This window comes from Mercenaria mercenaria, chromosome 3 (genome assembly GCF_021730395.1).
Source record: "Mercenaria mercenaria strain notata chromosome 3, MADL_Memer_1, whole genome shotgun sequence".
Classification (NCBI taxonomy): domain Eukaryota; kingdom Metazoa; phylum Mollusca; class Bivalvia; order Venerida; family Veneridae; genus Mercenaria; species Mercenaria mercenaria.
In genome coordinates this window covers 15240297-15260645 of record NC_069363.1, presented here as the reverse complement: position 1 = coordinate 15260645, position 20349 = coordinate 15240297, and the positions used below count along the sequence as shown (strand labels likewise).

Sequence of the window (20349 nt, the reverse complement as noted above, 5' to 3'; positions counted from 1 at the left end):
TTCAGCGAAGGGAAGGAAACTGGGTGAAACCACCGAACTACCATAGGTTTCACATATAATGCTCAAAGATAATCCTGGGACGAGCAAGGCTTTGCTACCCGTCGACTCGCCCATTTAGGCCATATTTTAACTTTCGTAAGCTTTGAGACGAATTTTATGATGTGTGAGAATGATGTATCATAAAATACTTTACAAGGTTCTTAATTAAGCTAAGGGACATTTCAGTTAAGAACAAAATATTTCATATTGCAAATATACGACTTTGCTTTTTTTTTTAAACCTAATTCATAAGAAGCATGTTAGTTTAATGAATTTATAAGTTTTTGAACGTTAATAATGAACTAGTACAATAATAATTGAACTCAGGAAAACAGATCTTACTGATACTTTGCTATGAAAACATCTACTTGAATGTTTAAATAGTGTATAATAACTGCTGGAGATAACGTTTTTAATTTCATAATGGAAATTGTGATATACTATATTTTCTTTGCTCAAATGTCTTTGCTTTATAGCATATCTGTTTGGTAAACACATTAGCGTCACATTTCGGAATATAAAGTATACATATATTGATGCGATTTCCTCTCAGTGTCTAAAGTAGAATGATTTTTTCGTGTGAAGTTAGGGAGAATGTTTAACGTATTGATTAGAAACTGAGTCAGATAACTGTAGTATTGGATAAAAAAATTACAAATAAATAAATACGTGTTTAAATTGTGTCAGCTTTTTAGCTGCTGTAGTATTTTGGAATGGAGATGCATACAGCTGGCAAGGGTTATTCTGACCGTTTCTTTAGAACTTATTTTAACATTATTCGTGTCGCTTTAATATAAATTGTGTCTATATATCGCTTTAGAATATATGTGTGAAACAAATATGTGTAAGTAAATATGATAAAGGTCTATTAAATTCACAAAATTGGATACTATGTCTAAAGGTGCTGTTTGCTTTCATCGCCTTGTTACAGTTCAAGTAACGGTGGATATTGTTATTTGGTTTGCTGGTAAGTGTACTAGTTCTTAACTGTTTATTTTCAGTTGATGTGTTATTTCACTTCTGTATACTGAGTACATTTACATCCATTCAATAATACCAGGAACAGAGAGTGAATACAATCAAACTTTCCTGTTAGCGCTGATTACACGTTACTATTAGATAGGTAGTATTTCATATCAGTTTATGTTACTTGTTAAATAAATGTATCCCCAATCGTGCACATTTCAAAATATACGTGCACCGTATATATTTATGCGTAAACTTGTAAATACATAGTTGCACGGGTATATTTAAGTGTAACTAGAATGTGCGTGCACTCGTAAATATATACGTCCACGTGTATATTTTCATCTGTGCACACGCGTACAAATATGTAGGTACACGCGTAATAAAAAAGTGCGCGGAAATGTACACGCGCACGTCTATATAAGCGCGCACCTACATAATTAAGCGTCGCGTATAAAAATATATACGTGGACGTACATATTTAAGCGCGCACGCATATTTTTATACGTGCACGTATATTTTGAAATGTGCGCGCACGTAAATCAAACTTTCGACCCAAATGGTACACCATACAATATAAAGGACTATTTATATGGTAGATGTTTTATCAAAGCCAAATATGAATAAACAATGAACGCTTGCTTTGAAGGCTTATTTTTTTTTTACAAAATGAGCCTTAATTAAATCAGTAAAATATCGACTCCATATTGAACCAAACATTTTTAAAACTTTATTTTGAAGTTTGACGTACATCCTCAACACAAGTTTCTTCCGTCCTTTTTGTTTGATGAACGATTTTAACAAATTGGAGAAAAAAAGTCCAAATAATGGAATAATTTAATGTCAACCAATTTACCGATAATGTTAGGAATGTCTTCGACGTTGTTTATGCAACAGTTATAAGAAGTTAGTGCTATTTTTTATGATATTGCACACCCAGATATTCATCATTTCATTCTGTACACAACTTATATAATTCTTTGCCTCCTCGAAGTCTAAATCATTCATGAAGAGAAAAGCACATTTAGCTTATTGCTAGTGATTTCCTACTGATATATAATCAAAATGCTTGGATTCAGACAATGAGATTCCGAGAAGGATTTACTGATACTTGTAGTGTATTGACGTTTAGTTCACAAAGGGCTAAACAATATAGCAACACAGAGTCCAGGTACAGAGAGATATTGTACGACCGACAATTGGCAGTTAAAGACTGCTGTAGTGATAGTTGATTAAAACTAAAAGATCATTCGGAAGCATAGATATGAAATCAGGTCATCTTTAACCGAGTCTGTTCATGACTAGTAATGAAATGAACAACATCTACGACCGACTAAAGTAAATTCTGTTATATATTATTGATAATTCTAAAGCCTAGACCAGAATCTGTAACAACGAGTCTGCTACTTTTTGTTTGATTATGTTCTGTGCTTTGTAATAAAAGGTTTTTATTGATCTTATATTTCATTGTTAAGTGTATTCCATTTATGCGCATGCCATATCACAAGGGACGGTCATCTAAAATACAGCGACCATACTACCACGGCATAATCTTATTGTGTTTCAGTTGCAGTGCCTGTGTTATTCCTGTTTCTACATGGCACACCGTATGAGAGAGGGTTCTACTGTAATGACGTCACCTTAAGCTTTCCTTACAGACCAGACACACTTTCCACATCCTCGCTGCTAGTAGCCGGTGTCGTCATATCTGTTTTAGTGGTTTGTACAAATAACGTTTTGCAGACAAGAGTTAACCATTAAAAATTACAGACACTTTCTCTTAATATAAGCTAACATTTTAAGCTGTTAAAGCTGAAGTTGTAAGAATAAGCTGATTTTACAATCGGAATAGACAACTTAATTTGTTTTACATTCTGATAACTGACCACATTTATGTAGGAAACGATAAACATCATGTTAAGTAGTACACTTTATAAAACTTCTAACCCCCGCCCCTCAAATATCGAGTGGGCGTCAGAAGCTTTGTTGACTATACTAATTTTAACAGATTCTAATGATAGAAATTAAAATTGTAATAATTATTATTCCGCTCTCTAACAAGGGCTATAAATACACGCAATTCAATTCCCGCCGGGAATACGCTTAAAATGAGTGGCGCTACGTCCGGTGCTTGTGTTGCGCGTAAGAAGTGACGGAACTCCTACTTTTGCACAGTATGACACAATCACAAATTTTCTGGAAAAAAGCAAAATGCTATTCGACACAAATATGAATATGTGTGCAATATCTAGTTTGCATTTTATGAGTCGGCCCTATAATCACAAATACTCAGTCGACACGAAACGTCAAAAAGTATGAAATCAACAAAATTTCAGACCTTATGTGTCTAATCTGACGACATTTGAAGCTTTTAATGATAGAGACTTACCTTAAGCCCTCTTTACACAAGGGAAACAATCTGTTTATAGAGTGAAATTGTTAACTGAACACCCATGTCCGTGTTATATCAATGCAATGGAAAAAGTAATCAATCTATGTTACCAGCTATACAGGATAACCCAGTGAATATAATAGTCCTGAAATTGTTTTCTTTAATTTTCTCATATTTCTATATGTTTTATGCATACTTTGACGCATATATATAGGTAGCAGAGATTGTTCTCTTTCCCGCAATAGCTAACTACATATTTTACTTTATGGAATTCTATGGGTTTTAACTTTAAAAAAATCGTCAGCTTGTTGACGAATTTCACTACAAAAATGTCACACTTTCCCCAGTGCTTTAAATGGTTTGATCTTTTTGAACCGTTGCAGTAATAATGCATGTTTTTCTTGCATAGAGATAAAAAGTGCATAGTCACCTAAGCCTACAATAAAGTTTTAGCGGAGTTGTCTCTATTTTTTTCGAATATTTTACCTAGGATCATTTTTTTCAGCTCAAATAACTCAGAAAATACTGTTTTAAACAATTTTCAGACTGTGTACTTTGATGCAGTTATTAGCTACACATATATCTAAAATAGACAGTGCCTACTTGAAGTTTGTATTTTTAGTTACAATGCCTACAAATGATAAACCAACAGTATTGACAAAAATCACCTGGAATGGGATTGCGACCATGTGAATAGTTGCTCGTATACATTAAATAGCTTTTTAATTTGAATAAAATACAACACAATTTCTCTTAAGCATTACTCTTCGACATTTTCAGTTCTTATTTAAGGATCATCATCTTCTTCTTCATCTTCATCACCATGAAATGTTAGTATAACCCACATCTCTCAGTATTTTGTCTGGTATTTTAAAAGAAGCGCAATTTCCAGATTAAATATTTGGCGATTTCAGTGTAGTTGGTAATCATTTTAATTTTCCATTGTTCCAGTATTTTTGAAAATGGTAAGACCGGGCGACAAACACGCGAAAAATATTTTAACCCTTTCACGATCTGCCTTTAAAAGAATCACCGTAGTTCAATATCTATCTAAAATGAACAGAAAAATACACATGTTGAAGTTTAGAGATTTATTTATTGAGTTTATTTTAATGAGTTTGCCTGTATAAGGGTCGGAAAACACCATTCATACTGAATAACAAAATTCAGGAAAAGGTAATAAATTACTAGTAACCCCGAAATATCAAAAATTAGTGTAAATGTAGTCAGTGGCATTTAGTCAATGTTAGAACAAAATTGCAAACCTTGCCCCTTTGTCTGCTAATTATCTTATAATAACGCAAATGATATGCAAAATAATAAAGCATTAAGATGTAGTGATTATGCATGTTTTCCTTCATGACAATACTAGCATTATAATTACTATAACATTTCTGAGGTCCACTGTAGTATTTGGTAAAGACAATGGTGCAATACGGGTATTTCATTATCTCTGATTGTATTTAAACCACGGTCCCATTTTTCCTGAAATAATTTAGGCAGTCATATCTATTGAAATGATACCGTTATAAATAGCTATGTGGGCGCAAACTGGCTTTTACTAAAATAATGTATACGAGGAACTCCATTCCAGGGGTCGCAGTCCCATTCCCGATGATTTTTGTCAATTCTTCCCGAGAAGCAGAATTTGAAGCAAATAAATGTGATATTTTCGACTGTTTTATCATGAGAAGCATTGAATATCTTCAGACCATGCACATGATGTCTGAAGTTGACGTTTTTGTTGATTTCATACTTTTTCATACTTTTCACGCTTCGCGTAGACACAGTCTTTTTTTAGATAATAGGGCCGAATCATAAATTACAAATCAGATATTTAACACAGATTCTTTCATATTTGTGTTGAATAGCATTTTGAATCTTTCGAGAAGAGTTGTAATTGTGTCATACTGAGCATAATCATAAGCTCGCCTAAATCAATTTCGTCTTTTTTAAAGCTCAACACCAGCGCCAGACGTCGCACTACTCATTTTAAGCGTATTCCAGGCTTGAATTGGATTCGACATAAGCTTATATAAAGGGAAGCTGTGTGCAGGCATGGCGTATTTTATGACGATCTAGGAACGGATAGCGATATTACCTCCAACCAATAGATAAACAAACTATCAAATTGGATTTGACCAGACATAATAGTGTTAGCACTAACAAACCTTAATAAATGTATGTCGGAAAAATATCTGAAACAATTATTACGTAAAAAAGCTACCTTTTTATAATTTCCTTGAAGTAATCGGAAATGTTAAACTGCATACCAAAATTGTGTATAAGAATGTTACATAGTACTGGTTCTGCTATTTATGCATACATACCATTTGCACGCTTATGGGTACTGATTTCTTTGTTTATATGATAGTTTTAATGATTACAGATTTTGCTAACAGAGGTATTAAACGGTATAGACACCAAATGTCCTCAGACATTTCTTACAACCGAGGTAGTGGTACGCTGGATAAAGAGCTACGCTATATTCCTGGCTGGTTTCATTTTAGAAGAGGTGGTGGTAAAAGTGGTCAAAAACAGGATGGGCATTCTCAGACCGAATTTCTTTGATGTGTGCAAGCCGAATTTCAATACATCAGTATGTCCCGGGTAAGACTGTAACTATTCCTTGATAACTCTACAAAGTTTCCAGGAACATACAGATTTGTTTCAATATTTTGTGCATATGTAAAAAAGTCTTCGATACTTTTTACCCAAATACTATAAAAACATAATAAAAACCCCATACAGAAACCACGGAACTAGTATACAGCGTTGAAGAACACCAAGTTAAAATTGTGTAGACATAGAAAACCAAACTTGTTCTTATCTAATAAACTCATAGAAACATTTTCATGAAAATTAAACAAATAGAAATAAAATAGAAAAGTCGTCTGTCATTGAACCACAGATATATTACCAGAGTATTAAAATGACACCTTATTTGAAGCATTCATTACACTCCCTTTGATACAATCAGACACTTATGCAAATTTCATAATAGAACCACTTGATACCCTTTATCTTCATTCCAACCATTTTTTTCCTTAACAACATTTGTTTGTTAAAAAAACCCTATACAGGTATTAAGTGTGGACTTTTTCAAATCTAATGCATAATACTGTTTATACACATTCTTACGACTTTTAGCCGTAACAAATCAAAGATCATAGCATTTTATGAAGAAAACTCCCACTTGCCTGTGGCGGGATTCAGACCCAGGTCGCTCGGTTGCAAGTCCAATGCTCTAACCACTGAGCCAAAGAGTCGACTCCCTGACGCATTTGTCAGAGATTGGCTTTACGCGTACAGGTTATGCGTAAGCGACCAAAACAAGATAAACTATATATTGTACTTGTTTATATTTTTAGATATGAAAGTTGGATCCAGTGTACTGTAATGTACTTATGCATTCGACCATTCTTTATTTCAAAGATATCTTCATCTAAATACATGGTCAGAGTGGCAAAATCTTTTGCAATAAATGCATTTGCGCAAAATTATTGAAACGTGTCTGTAGTTTTGCTCTTTGAAACGATTTCAGCAAAATTATTACTTATTATAAAAATGTACTAGGCCGTTTTTTTTAGAGAATATTGACTTTATTCTTATTTGCGTAAAAATTAGTTCTGCCGATGCAGGATGCAACAAATTCATATAGCTATTTGTAAATTTTACATAAAAAATGACAAATTCAATAAAGTAATCTAAGATGATAGTACCGCAAAACATTCCGGTCTATATCATCAATGTGAAGAAGTTTTTTTTTCTTAGAAATGTACATTCATTCTAATAACAATACTTTTGTTATAATTGCAGTTATATTACGAACTATACATGTACAAATGACGACTATAAGGAGATACGGAATAGCCGACTATCATTTCCTTCCGGTCACGCTTCCTTGTCTATGTATATAGCAATTTACTTCTGCGTAAGTCATCTTTTTATGTTTTGTAAATTCATTTCATTATATTCGCCTGTAATATCAATATTTTTGTTTCGAAAGATCAATGTTATATTTTTGTGTTTAAAGCTAAAACATGAACAGTTCATGGAGCTCAAAAAATGGAATATCTACAACAATTCATCGCAGTTAGATGTCAAGCGAAACACCGAAAATGTCACGTTGCGGTGCCCCACAGTGTTGATTTTCTTACTTGTCTGTTTATCTGTGTATGTTAGTTGTGTGTGTGCGTGCTTATGCGTCTGCGTCTGCGTGCGTGCGTGCGTGTGTGTGTGTGTGTGTGTGTGTGTGTCTTTTGTACGTGCATTTCTGCGATGTTGTAGGAATACTGCGTTTAAGGAACGTGGATTTCCTTGTTGGATATTCATCCTTGCTCCACCTTTCTCAAACATCCGACCCTTTTATACACCCCATACGCCCCATCCCCCATTTTTCTGTATTTTGCATATATTTATAATGTACTTGTTGTTGGGTTTTTGAAGCAACCCGTCTACAATATTTTTTACATTACAGCTCCTTTTTGTTGTGGCCCTACTTTGCAATACATGGCTCTATGGCTGTGTTTGGGATGCTCTGTGTTTTCGGGAAATCTACCCTTACCTTTTATCTTTTTTCATTTTAGCCTTTAGCAGATATCCAATGCCCATGTTTCATTAAAATATTTTATCCATAATTACTTAAAATGTAGAAAATCCTCTTAAAATAATATGTCTTTTTTTGAAAATATAGATTATTTCTGTAATACAGAAGCATTCATATAATAAACAAATGTCATGAAGTGACAGTTGTTACTTTAAAATAGTGGTAGTACACATTTATTACTGTTAATACGCATTAACCTGTTAATTTCTAAAGTTACTGTTCAGATTTTTATATACCCGTTTTGAATAAAAGGATGTATTATGTGATGTCGCGTGCGTCTGTTCGTCCGTATGTACGTCATATTTCGTGTCCGAAGCTTAACTCAATAACCATTCAAGGTATTGAATTAAACTTGGTATATTGGGACGATGTGCAGAGTACACGAACCAGGTCTATAGGTCAAAAAGTTAAGGTCACAAATGGATCTAAAAGAGATAAAGTGATTTGAGAATTTCAACAACTGTATTAATTAACGCCCCCATTCCTCCAAAAAAAAAGATAAAAATAAAAAAGTCATTTTTTGTGCCTTAGCATTCCATCATTGCTGCCCGCCCCCCTCCCCACCCCACCATCCCCATCCACTGCCATATTTTACCCCTTCACACCAAAGAAAACAATCTTTAAATGTTACCTAGAACTTCGGGCGTATTTTACCCCGTATTTTATGGAGCTCTTGTTAGATATGAAATATGGGTTCTGTATATCATCAGTATCCATGTTCCAAACGTTGTTTGTTGATCTTAGTGCGGTCAAATGAAATCATGAAATGAAAGCGATATTTATTTATTTTTATAAAGATAACATAGGATGTAAATAATTGAAACACACACATGTTTAGTTTTGTTTTATTATTTTGAATGTTCATACAAAACTAGTGAATTTTCTATTATTATTTTAGATGTACATTGAAGATCGTCTGCAGATAAATTTCTCCCGCATATTAAAGCTGTTCCTGCAAGCTGCTCTTATTTTTATCGCCATTCTTTGTGGTGTCGACCGCATCATAGACAATAAGCATCATCCGTCAGATGTCTATTCAGGATTTCTGTTAGGAGCTGTTATTGCAATTTGTGTGGTAGATATCGATATAAATTACTACTTTCACATATCAGAAATTTTTGAATAAAAATACGATACTTTAGCTACTAATTCTTACCAATTTATCATTTTTAGCTGAACTTAGTAACTATTATTCCAAGGAATTATAAAAGAATAACATCGTCTTGATAATTTAGAAACAATTTGGTATAATGTAAACAAAGCTATATGATTCAGTGACAGATTTTAATTAAGTGAGAAGACAAAGAACCTCTGGTTACATGTATGTTGTAATATGCAATATGTATTTGTTTCTTTTTAAGTATAGTAAAGCCAAGAGGAGAGAGTTAATATCTAACAACGCTACTGAAAAACTACAAGTCAATAAAAACTCTCGTGACTGTTGCACATGTGGACAGACGCCAGACGTCGAACCACAGACCCCCATGCCGCTCTTACAAAATGAAGATTTGGATGGTTTCAATTGCGAATGCAGCACAGCAGTTAAAACACAGATATTATTGGACACGCCTTTTAAAGCTCGACGTCATTTCTCGACACCAATAACACCTACATACAGATCTGAAGACGTAGTCTGACTTATGTCATATAAAATTAATGACGTCATATAAACGTGCTGATATGTGAGATGTAAAGCGACAAACAAGTGGATGATATGATACAAGGACCGCTGTTAGTACATGTATGCATAATTAGATAAAATACTGTTATAATTCCATAAAACAGCGTGCATAATATTATGAAATAATACAAAGGTCTTATATTACTGTCTGTGCAAGACAGGGTTATCCCTAACCCGAGAGGCAGCGTGGAATGGAAAACCGAGCGCTAGCAGGGTTTTTCATCTACGCTGTCCCGAGGGTTGGGAAAACAGCCGCCTTTCTCGGGCAGTCATGTTAAACCATTTTTCTTGCCAACTGTTGATATTATTGCAATACTGTCATAGATATTATTAATTAAAAATCACTTATACACTATGTCGTCAATATGAGCATGTGTTGCTTATTTGATTTAACTATATTTTATTGCTTTTATATACATGCAAGTAGAAACATAGAATTACAACAATACAAAAGCAAATTGGTTGGGCAACAAGTTCTATCAACATTACATTAAGCCCTTCCCACAAGGAAAAGATAAGGTGATCTCCTCCTCGGATAACCTTGTCTTTTCAGGCGTGGTAGGCAAGAATAAATATATACTGTTAAATTGCAATATATAAGAAAAATATGTGTCATACAATGATCAGATAATTGTGTTAGTGTCATTTTGTGAAAAACGTTATTGTTTCTCATCACTGTGACTAAAACAGACCTGTATACCAGATTCCGGTATATACCGGATTCGAGCGATTGGACGGAAAGGTATCTTTAATGTATATAATTGTTAACTATGGTAATCCTAACACTAACCTTTGGTCAGTATGTTATACATATTATACAATAAATGCGTGCGGACATGTACTAATTTGCGTATTTTTGTTGTGCGCTCTAACGATAATCACATCCTCTCCTGCGAAGAACGACCGCTCCAGGTCTTTAGTGAGCACCATCGGTTTCTCATACCCATAATATAATAAAATCTGTAAGAAGATCCTTTTGAAGCATAAAATTCAGCCATTGGAAATAATAGAAGATTCGGTTTGAATGAGTCTGTTCGTCAGAGGTAATAGAAAGTGCAACACCACTCGCCCCACCCCCTCCCCCTAGCACCAGCCTAAGCAGAATTCTATTACAAAAATATTGAATGGACTCCATGATCAATAATAGAAGATCAGGTAAAACCAATAGTACATTCTTATCTATTGATTTTCAAATAATATTTTAACCGAGTCAAAATAAAATTTGTTATTTGCATGAACATATTTCAGTTAGTACTACTGGCACAACCTGCGTAACGAGCAAATCTGATTTTTACATGTAATCTACTATTTTGTAAATCTATAGAAAAAACGTTTTATAAAATATCTATGCATTTTTAATGGCACAACTTGCACTAATAGATGTTAAAGTGCATATAACTATATTTCGTGAGAAACATTATGATTTCATGTTCATGTACATAATACAATGCATATACAGTGTATGTACATAATACTATATATATAAAAAGCCAGCTACTTTTATTTGAAACTAATCTGTTCAGAAGTCAGTTAAAATATACAAAAAAAAAAAACAACTCGTATGTATGTTTAACATTGTTTTCCTTGGTATCCTCCAGTGCAATAACAAAATCACACATGATCTATTTTAATGAAGCAAAATCAGATATCTCGTATATAATTCAAATGGAGAGGTAGTAAAAGGTCTCCTATTAATTAACATGCTTCAGATGTTTTCTGACTGTATGTATTGTTTGTTTAAATACAAAATAAAAGTTATAAGATCTATTATCGAGAAATGTTTTCACCGAAGTCAGTTGCACAGCATGATATATTAGGGCCATCTATCATGAAGTATACGTTATGAAATGTTTCAGTATATTCTCAAACACAGTGAAGAATTTGCATTATATGAGCCGCGCCATGAGAAAACCAACATAGTGGGTTTGCGACCAGCATGGATCCAGACCAGCCTGCGCATCCGCGCAGTCTGGTCAGGCTCCATGCTGTTCGCTTTTAAAGCCTACTGCAATAAGAGAAACCGTTAGCGAACAGCATGGATCCCGACCAGACTGCGCGGATGCGCAGGCTGGTCTGGATCCATGCTGGTCGCAAACCCACTATGTTGGTTTTCCCATGGCACGGCTCATATAATGATGTTGAAAAAACTTTCTGCACTCTTAGGGTCTAACAATTTTAAGGTGATAAGATTATGTGCCAGAATCTGCTATGAAATTTTAGTTATAGGAAGGAGCTTTTTATACTCTTAAATTTTAAAGTAAGTAAACAGGTTAATCCTGAACATGTAGATACTTCATTACTAATACATTTTACTATTTTAGGATGCAAAATGTGTTTCTATTACATCAGTATATGTTTTACTGGGTTTTAAACAAGTGTACAAATTTAATAACAGTCTCTCGTATTTCTATGGTAAGAAAAGTTTCCTTCATAAATCATATCGAGGGCTTGGTGCAAAACTATTGTAAGTGTATATAAATAAAGAACAAAATACAATAGTTTTGCGCCAAGCCCTCGATATGTTAATAATGTATAGTATATGTATCATGGAAAGTGAGACTCTAATAAACTATCTTATCTTATCACATCGTGAAATCATTAAAAAGAAATGGATACACTGTTATTGGCAGAATAAATACGGTCTTAAATACAGAATATAATTTCCAAATTGTATTGTGCATATAGCACTTTACATTATACATTAAATGTTTTCCTTTTTTTCATGTATATGTTAATGAGGTGTACTCAGGCCATCCTCTTGTGCATGTTTGTTTTTAAAAAAGTTAGTTCCACTTTTCATGTCTTGGTATACATCTGTCATGTTTGTATGTAATATTTAGCAGTTGTTTATATTTCTTAATATAGATCTTTAATCTTGAATGATGTATATTTACTTTTAATGCAAAGTTTAATTACATTTTCAAGGGCTTAATGAAACTAGACAATGGCATCAGTTTTGAAATTTTGAAAATGGTAGCATCTTTCAGTGGAACTATTGAAATACGTTTTAGTTGTGCAGTATCTAAAAAGAGCATTTTATTTTTCTGACATTAGATCATGTTTTGATAAAAAAGTAGATATCTACACTTGATTGTTCTTACACATTTTTATACATATTTTAATTTTGGTTACGATGTGCAGTGAATAATTCAAATACTGCACTATTCATACTGCATTATTGTTTACCAAACTCGACAGTGACAGTGTGACAAAAACGTAAAAATATATCTTAAGAAATCTTAATTATATCATCCAAACACATAAGTAAAGGCATCGCTAACCGAGAGTAATATTATATTGAATTTGCCTCATATGCTTCCGATCATATTTTCAGCTAAATCTAAATTATATAATATCTAACGATACTGCATGTCTGACTTTTTAAATCTAGATACCAATTAAAGTTTCTCAACATTCGTTATAAACCGTTAAAAGTTTCCAATATGTTGACTACCAGAACTTGTTTTGTTAACTTTAATTCTAAACTTTTTATGTGATGTGCTATACCTATTTCCACAAGGGACACCATGCATCTGTGATGATGCAACTTAAAGTTTTCTTTTAAGGATAAATAGAACTATAACCTCTAGGTGATTCCCTAACAAACATGTTAAAAAATTGCGATATGTACAACATCAAAAGGCTCGTGTAAACAAATATAAAAGTGACATTAGCGAACCTTGCTCAAGGCTAGATCACATCAGACCAAAATCAAGGAGACTTCAACATCTTTCGTCAAACACAGTGAAACAGGAAAGCATAGCAATCTCTTTTTATATAATGTTTCATAATTTTACCAAATAACCATGATCAAGAAACTTACGAAATTTGCAATAAGTATGGAGCACCGGCCTTCCATACTAAAACTATCATAAATGCTTAGCACCAAAAGAGGGAGCTACTGTATAATTTTTTCACGTCTTTGTTATGGCACGGCCAAGTAGGGAACCCACGACCTCCCGCACTCGAAATAGGCTCTCTACCACAAGTTGGTCTCATCTGACAGATAGAAATTTTACTATCTAGCAGAACGTCCTGAAGCACTATTTATGTTATGAGCCTTGTCGATCACATGGATCTTTAAGTCGTTGAACGCCCTTTTTTCACCAAGAAAAAAAGCATAGAATAAAAAAAGGTGTTGTTCTTTTTACGAAATTTGTAAACACCATGCGAGTAAAAGTCGCCAAATTGTCTTTAAAATACTATTAGATTTCAAACCAAATCTGAATGATAGTATATATCAAAATTAGGTTAAATTAGTTTAAATCTTTTCACAGGTGTTTATTGGTAATACATGTATATTGGTTGTGTTTACTGATACACACCCGTGCAGATTTTATCATATTACATAAGATATCGCATGGGGTACATCCGCATTCGCATCTGGGTATAAAGAGATGTAAATCTGGAAAAGATACTAGCCAGTGTATTTGTTTATTTAATTGACAATAATAAATAAACCGTATTATGTTAAGAACATCATTTAGACAGCATGAAGTTTTGTTAAATGTAGCGATAACGTCTGACTGAACTATCTGGAGAAAGGCAAAAAGTAAAGTCAGTTTTTAATAATACAGGCAAATCTGCGACAATTGGTGCACAATAAGCTCACAGGGGAAACCCGATTACCTGTAGGGCAACTGCAATACAAAGCTGGACGTAAATGTTATTCTATAAACCAGAGTGAGCCTACGTACTTCGCCACAGGTCCACATGGTATAATGTTTAACAATGCTACAACTTTACCCACAAGTCTTATCACTTTATGATTATGAATATTTATTTGAATAAAATGTGCGGCTACTATCTTCTTGTTAATTTGAGGGCTGAATGAATAAATACTCTATTTTCGGTAAGAAACAATGTTTATTTTACTGACGTAATTATTACTATGTAAAACTATAAAAAAAAAGAAACAGTGTGGATACATAAACTGAAAACGCTCTATCCAGATGGTTTAAATTCTAAAGTTTTATTTGATATTAATTGACCAATCAACTAATTGTATTGAGCTACATATATAGATATGTAATGCCGAGTATATCGTTGTTTTTTCCTATTTCTGTTTTTTATATACATAAGTATAGGAAATTTTGTATAAACACTATCCGACAATTTACTCGGTATGTTTGTTAAATCCGTTTAAAGGAACGTTATTTTTAATTTATTTAACATTGTACATAATGTAGATCTAAACTTTGTATACATTTTACCGCCTTTTTACGCGACGTTGTTTAACGACGTCACGTCCGTTGTTTTTATTGTTATTCTTCCCTGAGGAAGGCTTAACGCCGAAACGTTGGAAGTTAATAATTAGAGAGTTTGAGATTTCAGCCTTCGCCTTCCCCTTCAACGTCTCTTGCGAAGTTAACGTATGAAGTTGAAGTTCGATTAAAATTCCTTGAGATTTCAAACTTTAGAATGAACCTTACTTCTTTTAATCCGCCCATTCAATTTATTTGTAATTATGATCGTGTTTTTCGTGCATTTTGATACCAATTGTCCGAAATGGCAGGAATTTTACAAGTGGTTTTAAAAATGAAAAAATTAAAAACATTTCAATTAATATAATCATCGCATGGATATTATATTAGAGCGATTACCAAAAAAAAAGCAAAAAAAAAAACAAAAAAAAAAAAACAACAGACAAACAACCAAACTCAAATAAATAAATAAATAAAACGATAAAACAATGTGAACAATGTAAAAACTCGTTAGTGTTGCTCCAAACATTTAGGTTTTATATAAAATTATGTCAGTATAGTCAGTATACAATGCACGATTGTAAATCATACATGAGAGGAATTAAAAATGATTATTACATACCTAAAATTATTTTCCATTGGGTTTCAATGGACCGCGATCGTGCAATATTTTTCCATATCATGACGTTGAAACGCTTTCATATCGGACTAGTCCCAATCCGTGACTCTATTTACCTCCCCTGACGGTCCGTCCATTGCGGATCTCGTTTCTTTAGATTTTTGTTGCTATTGTGTGTTTGTTTAATTTGTAATTTATGCAACATTTTGTTTACTTTTAGACTTTGATTAATCTGACCTATTAGATACTGGCACGTAGTAATTTATCAGACTGAAATGAGTTGGACTAATATACGACATGGAGTGTTTTCTTAACGTTGTAATGGAAAGAATCGCGTGACGTCCGTAACGTCCGAGCGCACGTTGCGACAACAAGTTGACGTCATTTTCGCGGAAAATATTAATGCGCGTCAGTTTGATTTGTTTATTGCGTTTTCGGAGAATTTTTCCGTATTTTTCCTGTTTTTCGTGACACAACGATAATTTAGATATAAATTAATCATTTGATAGTGGATATGTAATAAAAAGGTTATCATCGTTCTTTCACGGACAATATTGCGCTCCTAAAGTCGCGCAATATTACCGCTGAAGAACTCGTGCATATATCCACATACAAAGTTAATAACCTATAATCATCATATCGACGTGATAATGACACTTTGTATGACTCTGTATAATGCCAAACTCTCAGACAGCACAATATGATTTTAATATACTACAGGGGGTGGGGGTGGGTAGGGGTAGGGTAGGGTCACACCGAGTTTCAAGACCGACTTTCTTTGTAAAATGTAAGAATCAAATGGGGAATTAACCCACAATTTTCTTCTGCCAGGCTCTGGTTCCGTGCATTTCAAGAATGGAGTTATCCCATACGACTAACAGGAAACGTCTCTCATCATGATATCATAGATCTGAAATTGTCTGATGCTTCAGAAGAATTTTCCGTCTTACTAGTACCATTTTATGTTCATAATTAAAACGCAATTGTCGTATTAAGTGTCCGACAGAAACAGATTGATTTTATTTGGATGTGAAAATAAAATATTCCACCAAATGATAATCACGCGTAATTATTTATTTTTCAAGTAAAATGACTGTCATGCCATGTGCTTCCATCAAGATTTTAGACTTTGATAGATCTACCGAGTATGTGGACAGAGTAGATATAAAAAGAATGAAGTTTCGTCTTTCGTGATATCACATATTCAGACGTTCAAAACTTCACTTCATACGACAAAAAGGCCCATCTGGTATAATCGGTATCGCCTGGGGACACAAATATGCCGTAGAAGTTAAAGTTTGAACAAAATCTCAAAGTTTCTCAAAATCAGTTGATAACTTCATACTTCCAGGTTCAATTCAATGTATTTAGTTAAAATCATTAGTCATACAAAATTCATTATTCTTATACCTATTGATAGTGTTTCGCATCAAATTTAGTCTAATTATATATATGAATAATCAAATAACTTAATAAGCACAAATCCTGAAACTAAGCTTTATATTTCGCATAGTAATAAAGAGAAGTCTTAGGCTTACGTGATATTACATGGAAAACTTTAGTAGCAACGTGTGATATAAATAAACTACACGCATATCGGTGACGTTTTACCCAAAATATATATGAGAGACGTTGAAGGGGAAGGCGAAGTTTGAAATCTCAAACTCTCTATTATCTATGAACAAACGCTACACGTGTTGTTGTTGATTTTTCTTATTTGTTAATAACTTTCTACATACAACAACATGGCATCTGGAGATCCACGTGTACAACAGATAGAACAACTGGCGGAAAAGCAAATGAAGAGCGTTTTACACGCACGTTTTTTGGAAAACTGCAGGGCGGAGAATGTCATACCTAAAGGTCTACGCCTGAAGCTGAAAGTGAATGTGGGAAACGATAGATGTAGTGCCGAGCTTCAAGAAGCAATTAAAAGCCTCTTGGTGAAGGTAAGCGGAGAAATTTGTGACAGGGTACGTGACTGTCAACAGCAGCGAGCTCAGGAGATTGGCAGGCAGATGGAAACTCTGAGAAGTGAGTTAAAAATAAGATGAGCGCTGATAAACTTTTTAACGTTGATGAAAAAATCCACCACCGGATAGAACAGAAAAAAGACGTTATCGTCAGTCAACATGAAAAGAAACTGTCTCATCTGATTGACAATAGAAGCAAAAATCGCACGTCTAATAACGATAAAGATGAGATTCGTGTTGAACCACAATCTAATAACACATCAAAACGGAGACGCAATGGAAAGAAGACCGAAACAAAATCACCAAAAACCAACAAAATACTTTCGGCAGAAGAACTAGCAAGCGGATTTCGAAAGCTAATGATGAATCTACTCATCAAATGTCAAAAAACATGAAAAACCCGGGCCCACAGAAAACCTACGCAGAAGCCGTGAAAACCGGGGCAACACTGCAGGAGGACATGAAGACCGGGACAACACTGCAGGAGACAGTGCAGAACCTAGTGAAGGCAGTTACGAGTGTGGCAGTACTGCTGGAGGGAAGGGCCGACACGGCAGAAAACGACAAAGGCGCTTCATCCGGGCTCCGGACAAAAAATCCTGGAGAAAAACGAAACGGCGGTTACAGAAAATACGGAAAGGAAAGGAGACAGTATTAAACTTATCGAGTAAATAACTTACAGACGATGACTACATACTTCTAGGTAAGGGGTTAAAATTTTGCCCGAAAACTAACTCGCATGATAAGCTTAAATTAGCAGAAAACATTTTTAAATTCAATCGCAGGCTTCGTCTAAAGGAATATTTTGCTTCAAAAATAATAAATGACAGCGAATGCGAGAGCGATGATAACAATGCATATACAGATAATTATCATGGTCTTCCATTCTACAATAAATCTCAGTCATCTTTTACTCCTCCAGCTGGTCGCGATATGTACTTAGACTTTTATATAACAGCTGTTACTGAAGAAATATTACAGAATTGTAACAAGAAAAGACGATATAGTAATATTTCAAAAACTGAACTAGATTCACTCAGAAAATTATCTCAAGATGAATCGATTGTTATCAAGAAAGCTGACAAATCTAATACAATTGTTATAATGAACACGGAGGATTACAAGAAAGAGATTCTGAGGCAACTTAGTGATGGTAAATATTATGAAAAACTTAAACAAGATCCTAAAGATAATGTTCTTAAGAATATATCTACATGTATTGAAAGTATAGAAGAGACAAATAGTAATGTAACTAAGGAATTTGACATGTTTCCAGAGTCTGTTAGAACTCCGGTATTTTACGTGCTGCCGAAAATACATAAAACTCCCGACAGCAATCTACCGCTAAATTATCCCGGTCGACCCATTGTGTCGGCATGCAGCTCGCCCACGGAGAACATTTCAAAATATCTTGATTATATACTCAAACCGCACATGATAAACTTACCGTCTTATATTAAAGACACAACTGACTTTATTGAAAAGATTAAAAGTTTCAAATTCAAAAGTAAGGCTACTTATTTAGTGACACTAGATGTTTCTTCTCTATACACAAACATACCGCACAGCGACGGAATAGACGCATGTAAATATTTTTTGGACGAGCATTGCCATGGAAGATTGAAAAGTGACGATGTCGCAAACCTCATTAAACTTGTTCTGCAAAATAATTATTTCAAATTTGATGAAGATTTTTATCTCCAAAAAATGGGTACTGCGATGGGCAGCTCAATGGCACCATCATACGCATCGTTATTTATGGGAAAATTTGAACAAGACTTCCTTAGAAATCGAGATCTACAACCGACACTTTGGCTGCGTTTCCTGGGTGATATTTTTATGGTGTGGGATCATTCCTTGGAAGAACTAGAACTTTTCATCAGAGAGTTAAACAGTTTTCATCCTGACATAAAGTTTACGCATACTATTTCACAAGATTCGCTCTCGTTTCTAGATGTAAACATATCCAAGGGAGAGAATTTATGTGTCGAAACTAACATATATGTGAAAGAAACTAATAACCACCAGTACCTGGACTATACATCATGTCATCCCAAACAATGTAAGAACGGTATTCCGTATAGTCAAGCAAAACGCTATAGACGTATAATATCAGATGATGACAAGTTCAAACATTCATTATCACAGCTTCGTGAATTCTTCGTTGACAGAGGTTACCCACATGATGTGTTAGACCGTGCCTTCCAAAAAGTAGTCAATATATCTCAGCAAGAAGCTTTACAGACTCAAGTTGGGGACAAAAATAGTGTAATTCCTTTTACTATTGTGTATGATCCAGCGCTTCCACGTATTGGTAACACTATTAATAAATACTGGAGTATTTTGAACCTATCAAAAAGCTTTACAACTAAATCCGTTTATGAGAACTGTAAACCTGTTGTTGCCTATAGACGTCCGAAAAATTTACAAGACTATTTGATAAGTTCAGAGTTCAATAAGCAAAGTGATAAACTTTATCTCTCACAGAGATGTAATGGTAGCCGATGTTCGCATTGTACCAATATCGAAACAGGTTCAGAATTTACCAGTCAAATGACTGGTCAAGCATACAGTTTACATCATAACGTAAACTGTAAAAGTAACTGTGTAATTTATTTGATTACTTGCAAAAAATGTGACAAACAGTATGTGGGACAAACTAAGCAACCTGTATCAAAACGCATGAACAGTCACCGATTTGATATTAATAGTTTTACTGACCCTACTTTTTCCTCAATGGTTGCATCACATTTCAATTTACGAGATCATTGCTTAAAGGACTTTTCTTTTATGCCTATTGATGTTGTAAGAAATGACATTGATCGTCTCTGCAAAGAAACAGTGTGGATACATAAACTGAAAACGC

General features: G+C 34.1%; 1 protein-coding gene across 2 annotated transcripts; it reads left to right on the top strand.

Annotated features, from left to right (window-relative positions):
- Nucleotides 1–370: 370 nt before the first annotated feature.
- LOC123525387 (phospholipid phosphatase 3-like) lies at nucleotides 371–10528 on the top strand. Of its 2 annotated transcripts, none has more exons than XM_045304401.2 (6): nucleotides 371–1006; nucleotides 2573–2724; nucleotides 5787–6007; nucleotides 7217–7331; nucleotides 8905–9081; nucleotides 9368–10528. In XM_045304401.2, exons 1-6 carry the CDS (start codon nucleotides 931–933, stop codon nucleotides 9641–9643), a joined length of 1017 nt encoding a protein of 338 aa, XP_045160336.2. In that variant the 5' UTR covers nucleotides 371–930; the 3' UTR covers nucleotides 9644–10528. The 2 variants fall into 2 exon arrangements, with proteins under 2 accessions (XP_045160336.2, XP_045160337.2); XM_045304402.2 differs by having other exon boundaries at nucleotides 9373–9514.
- Nucleotides 10529–20349: the final 9821 nt, after the last annotated feature.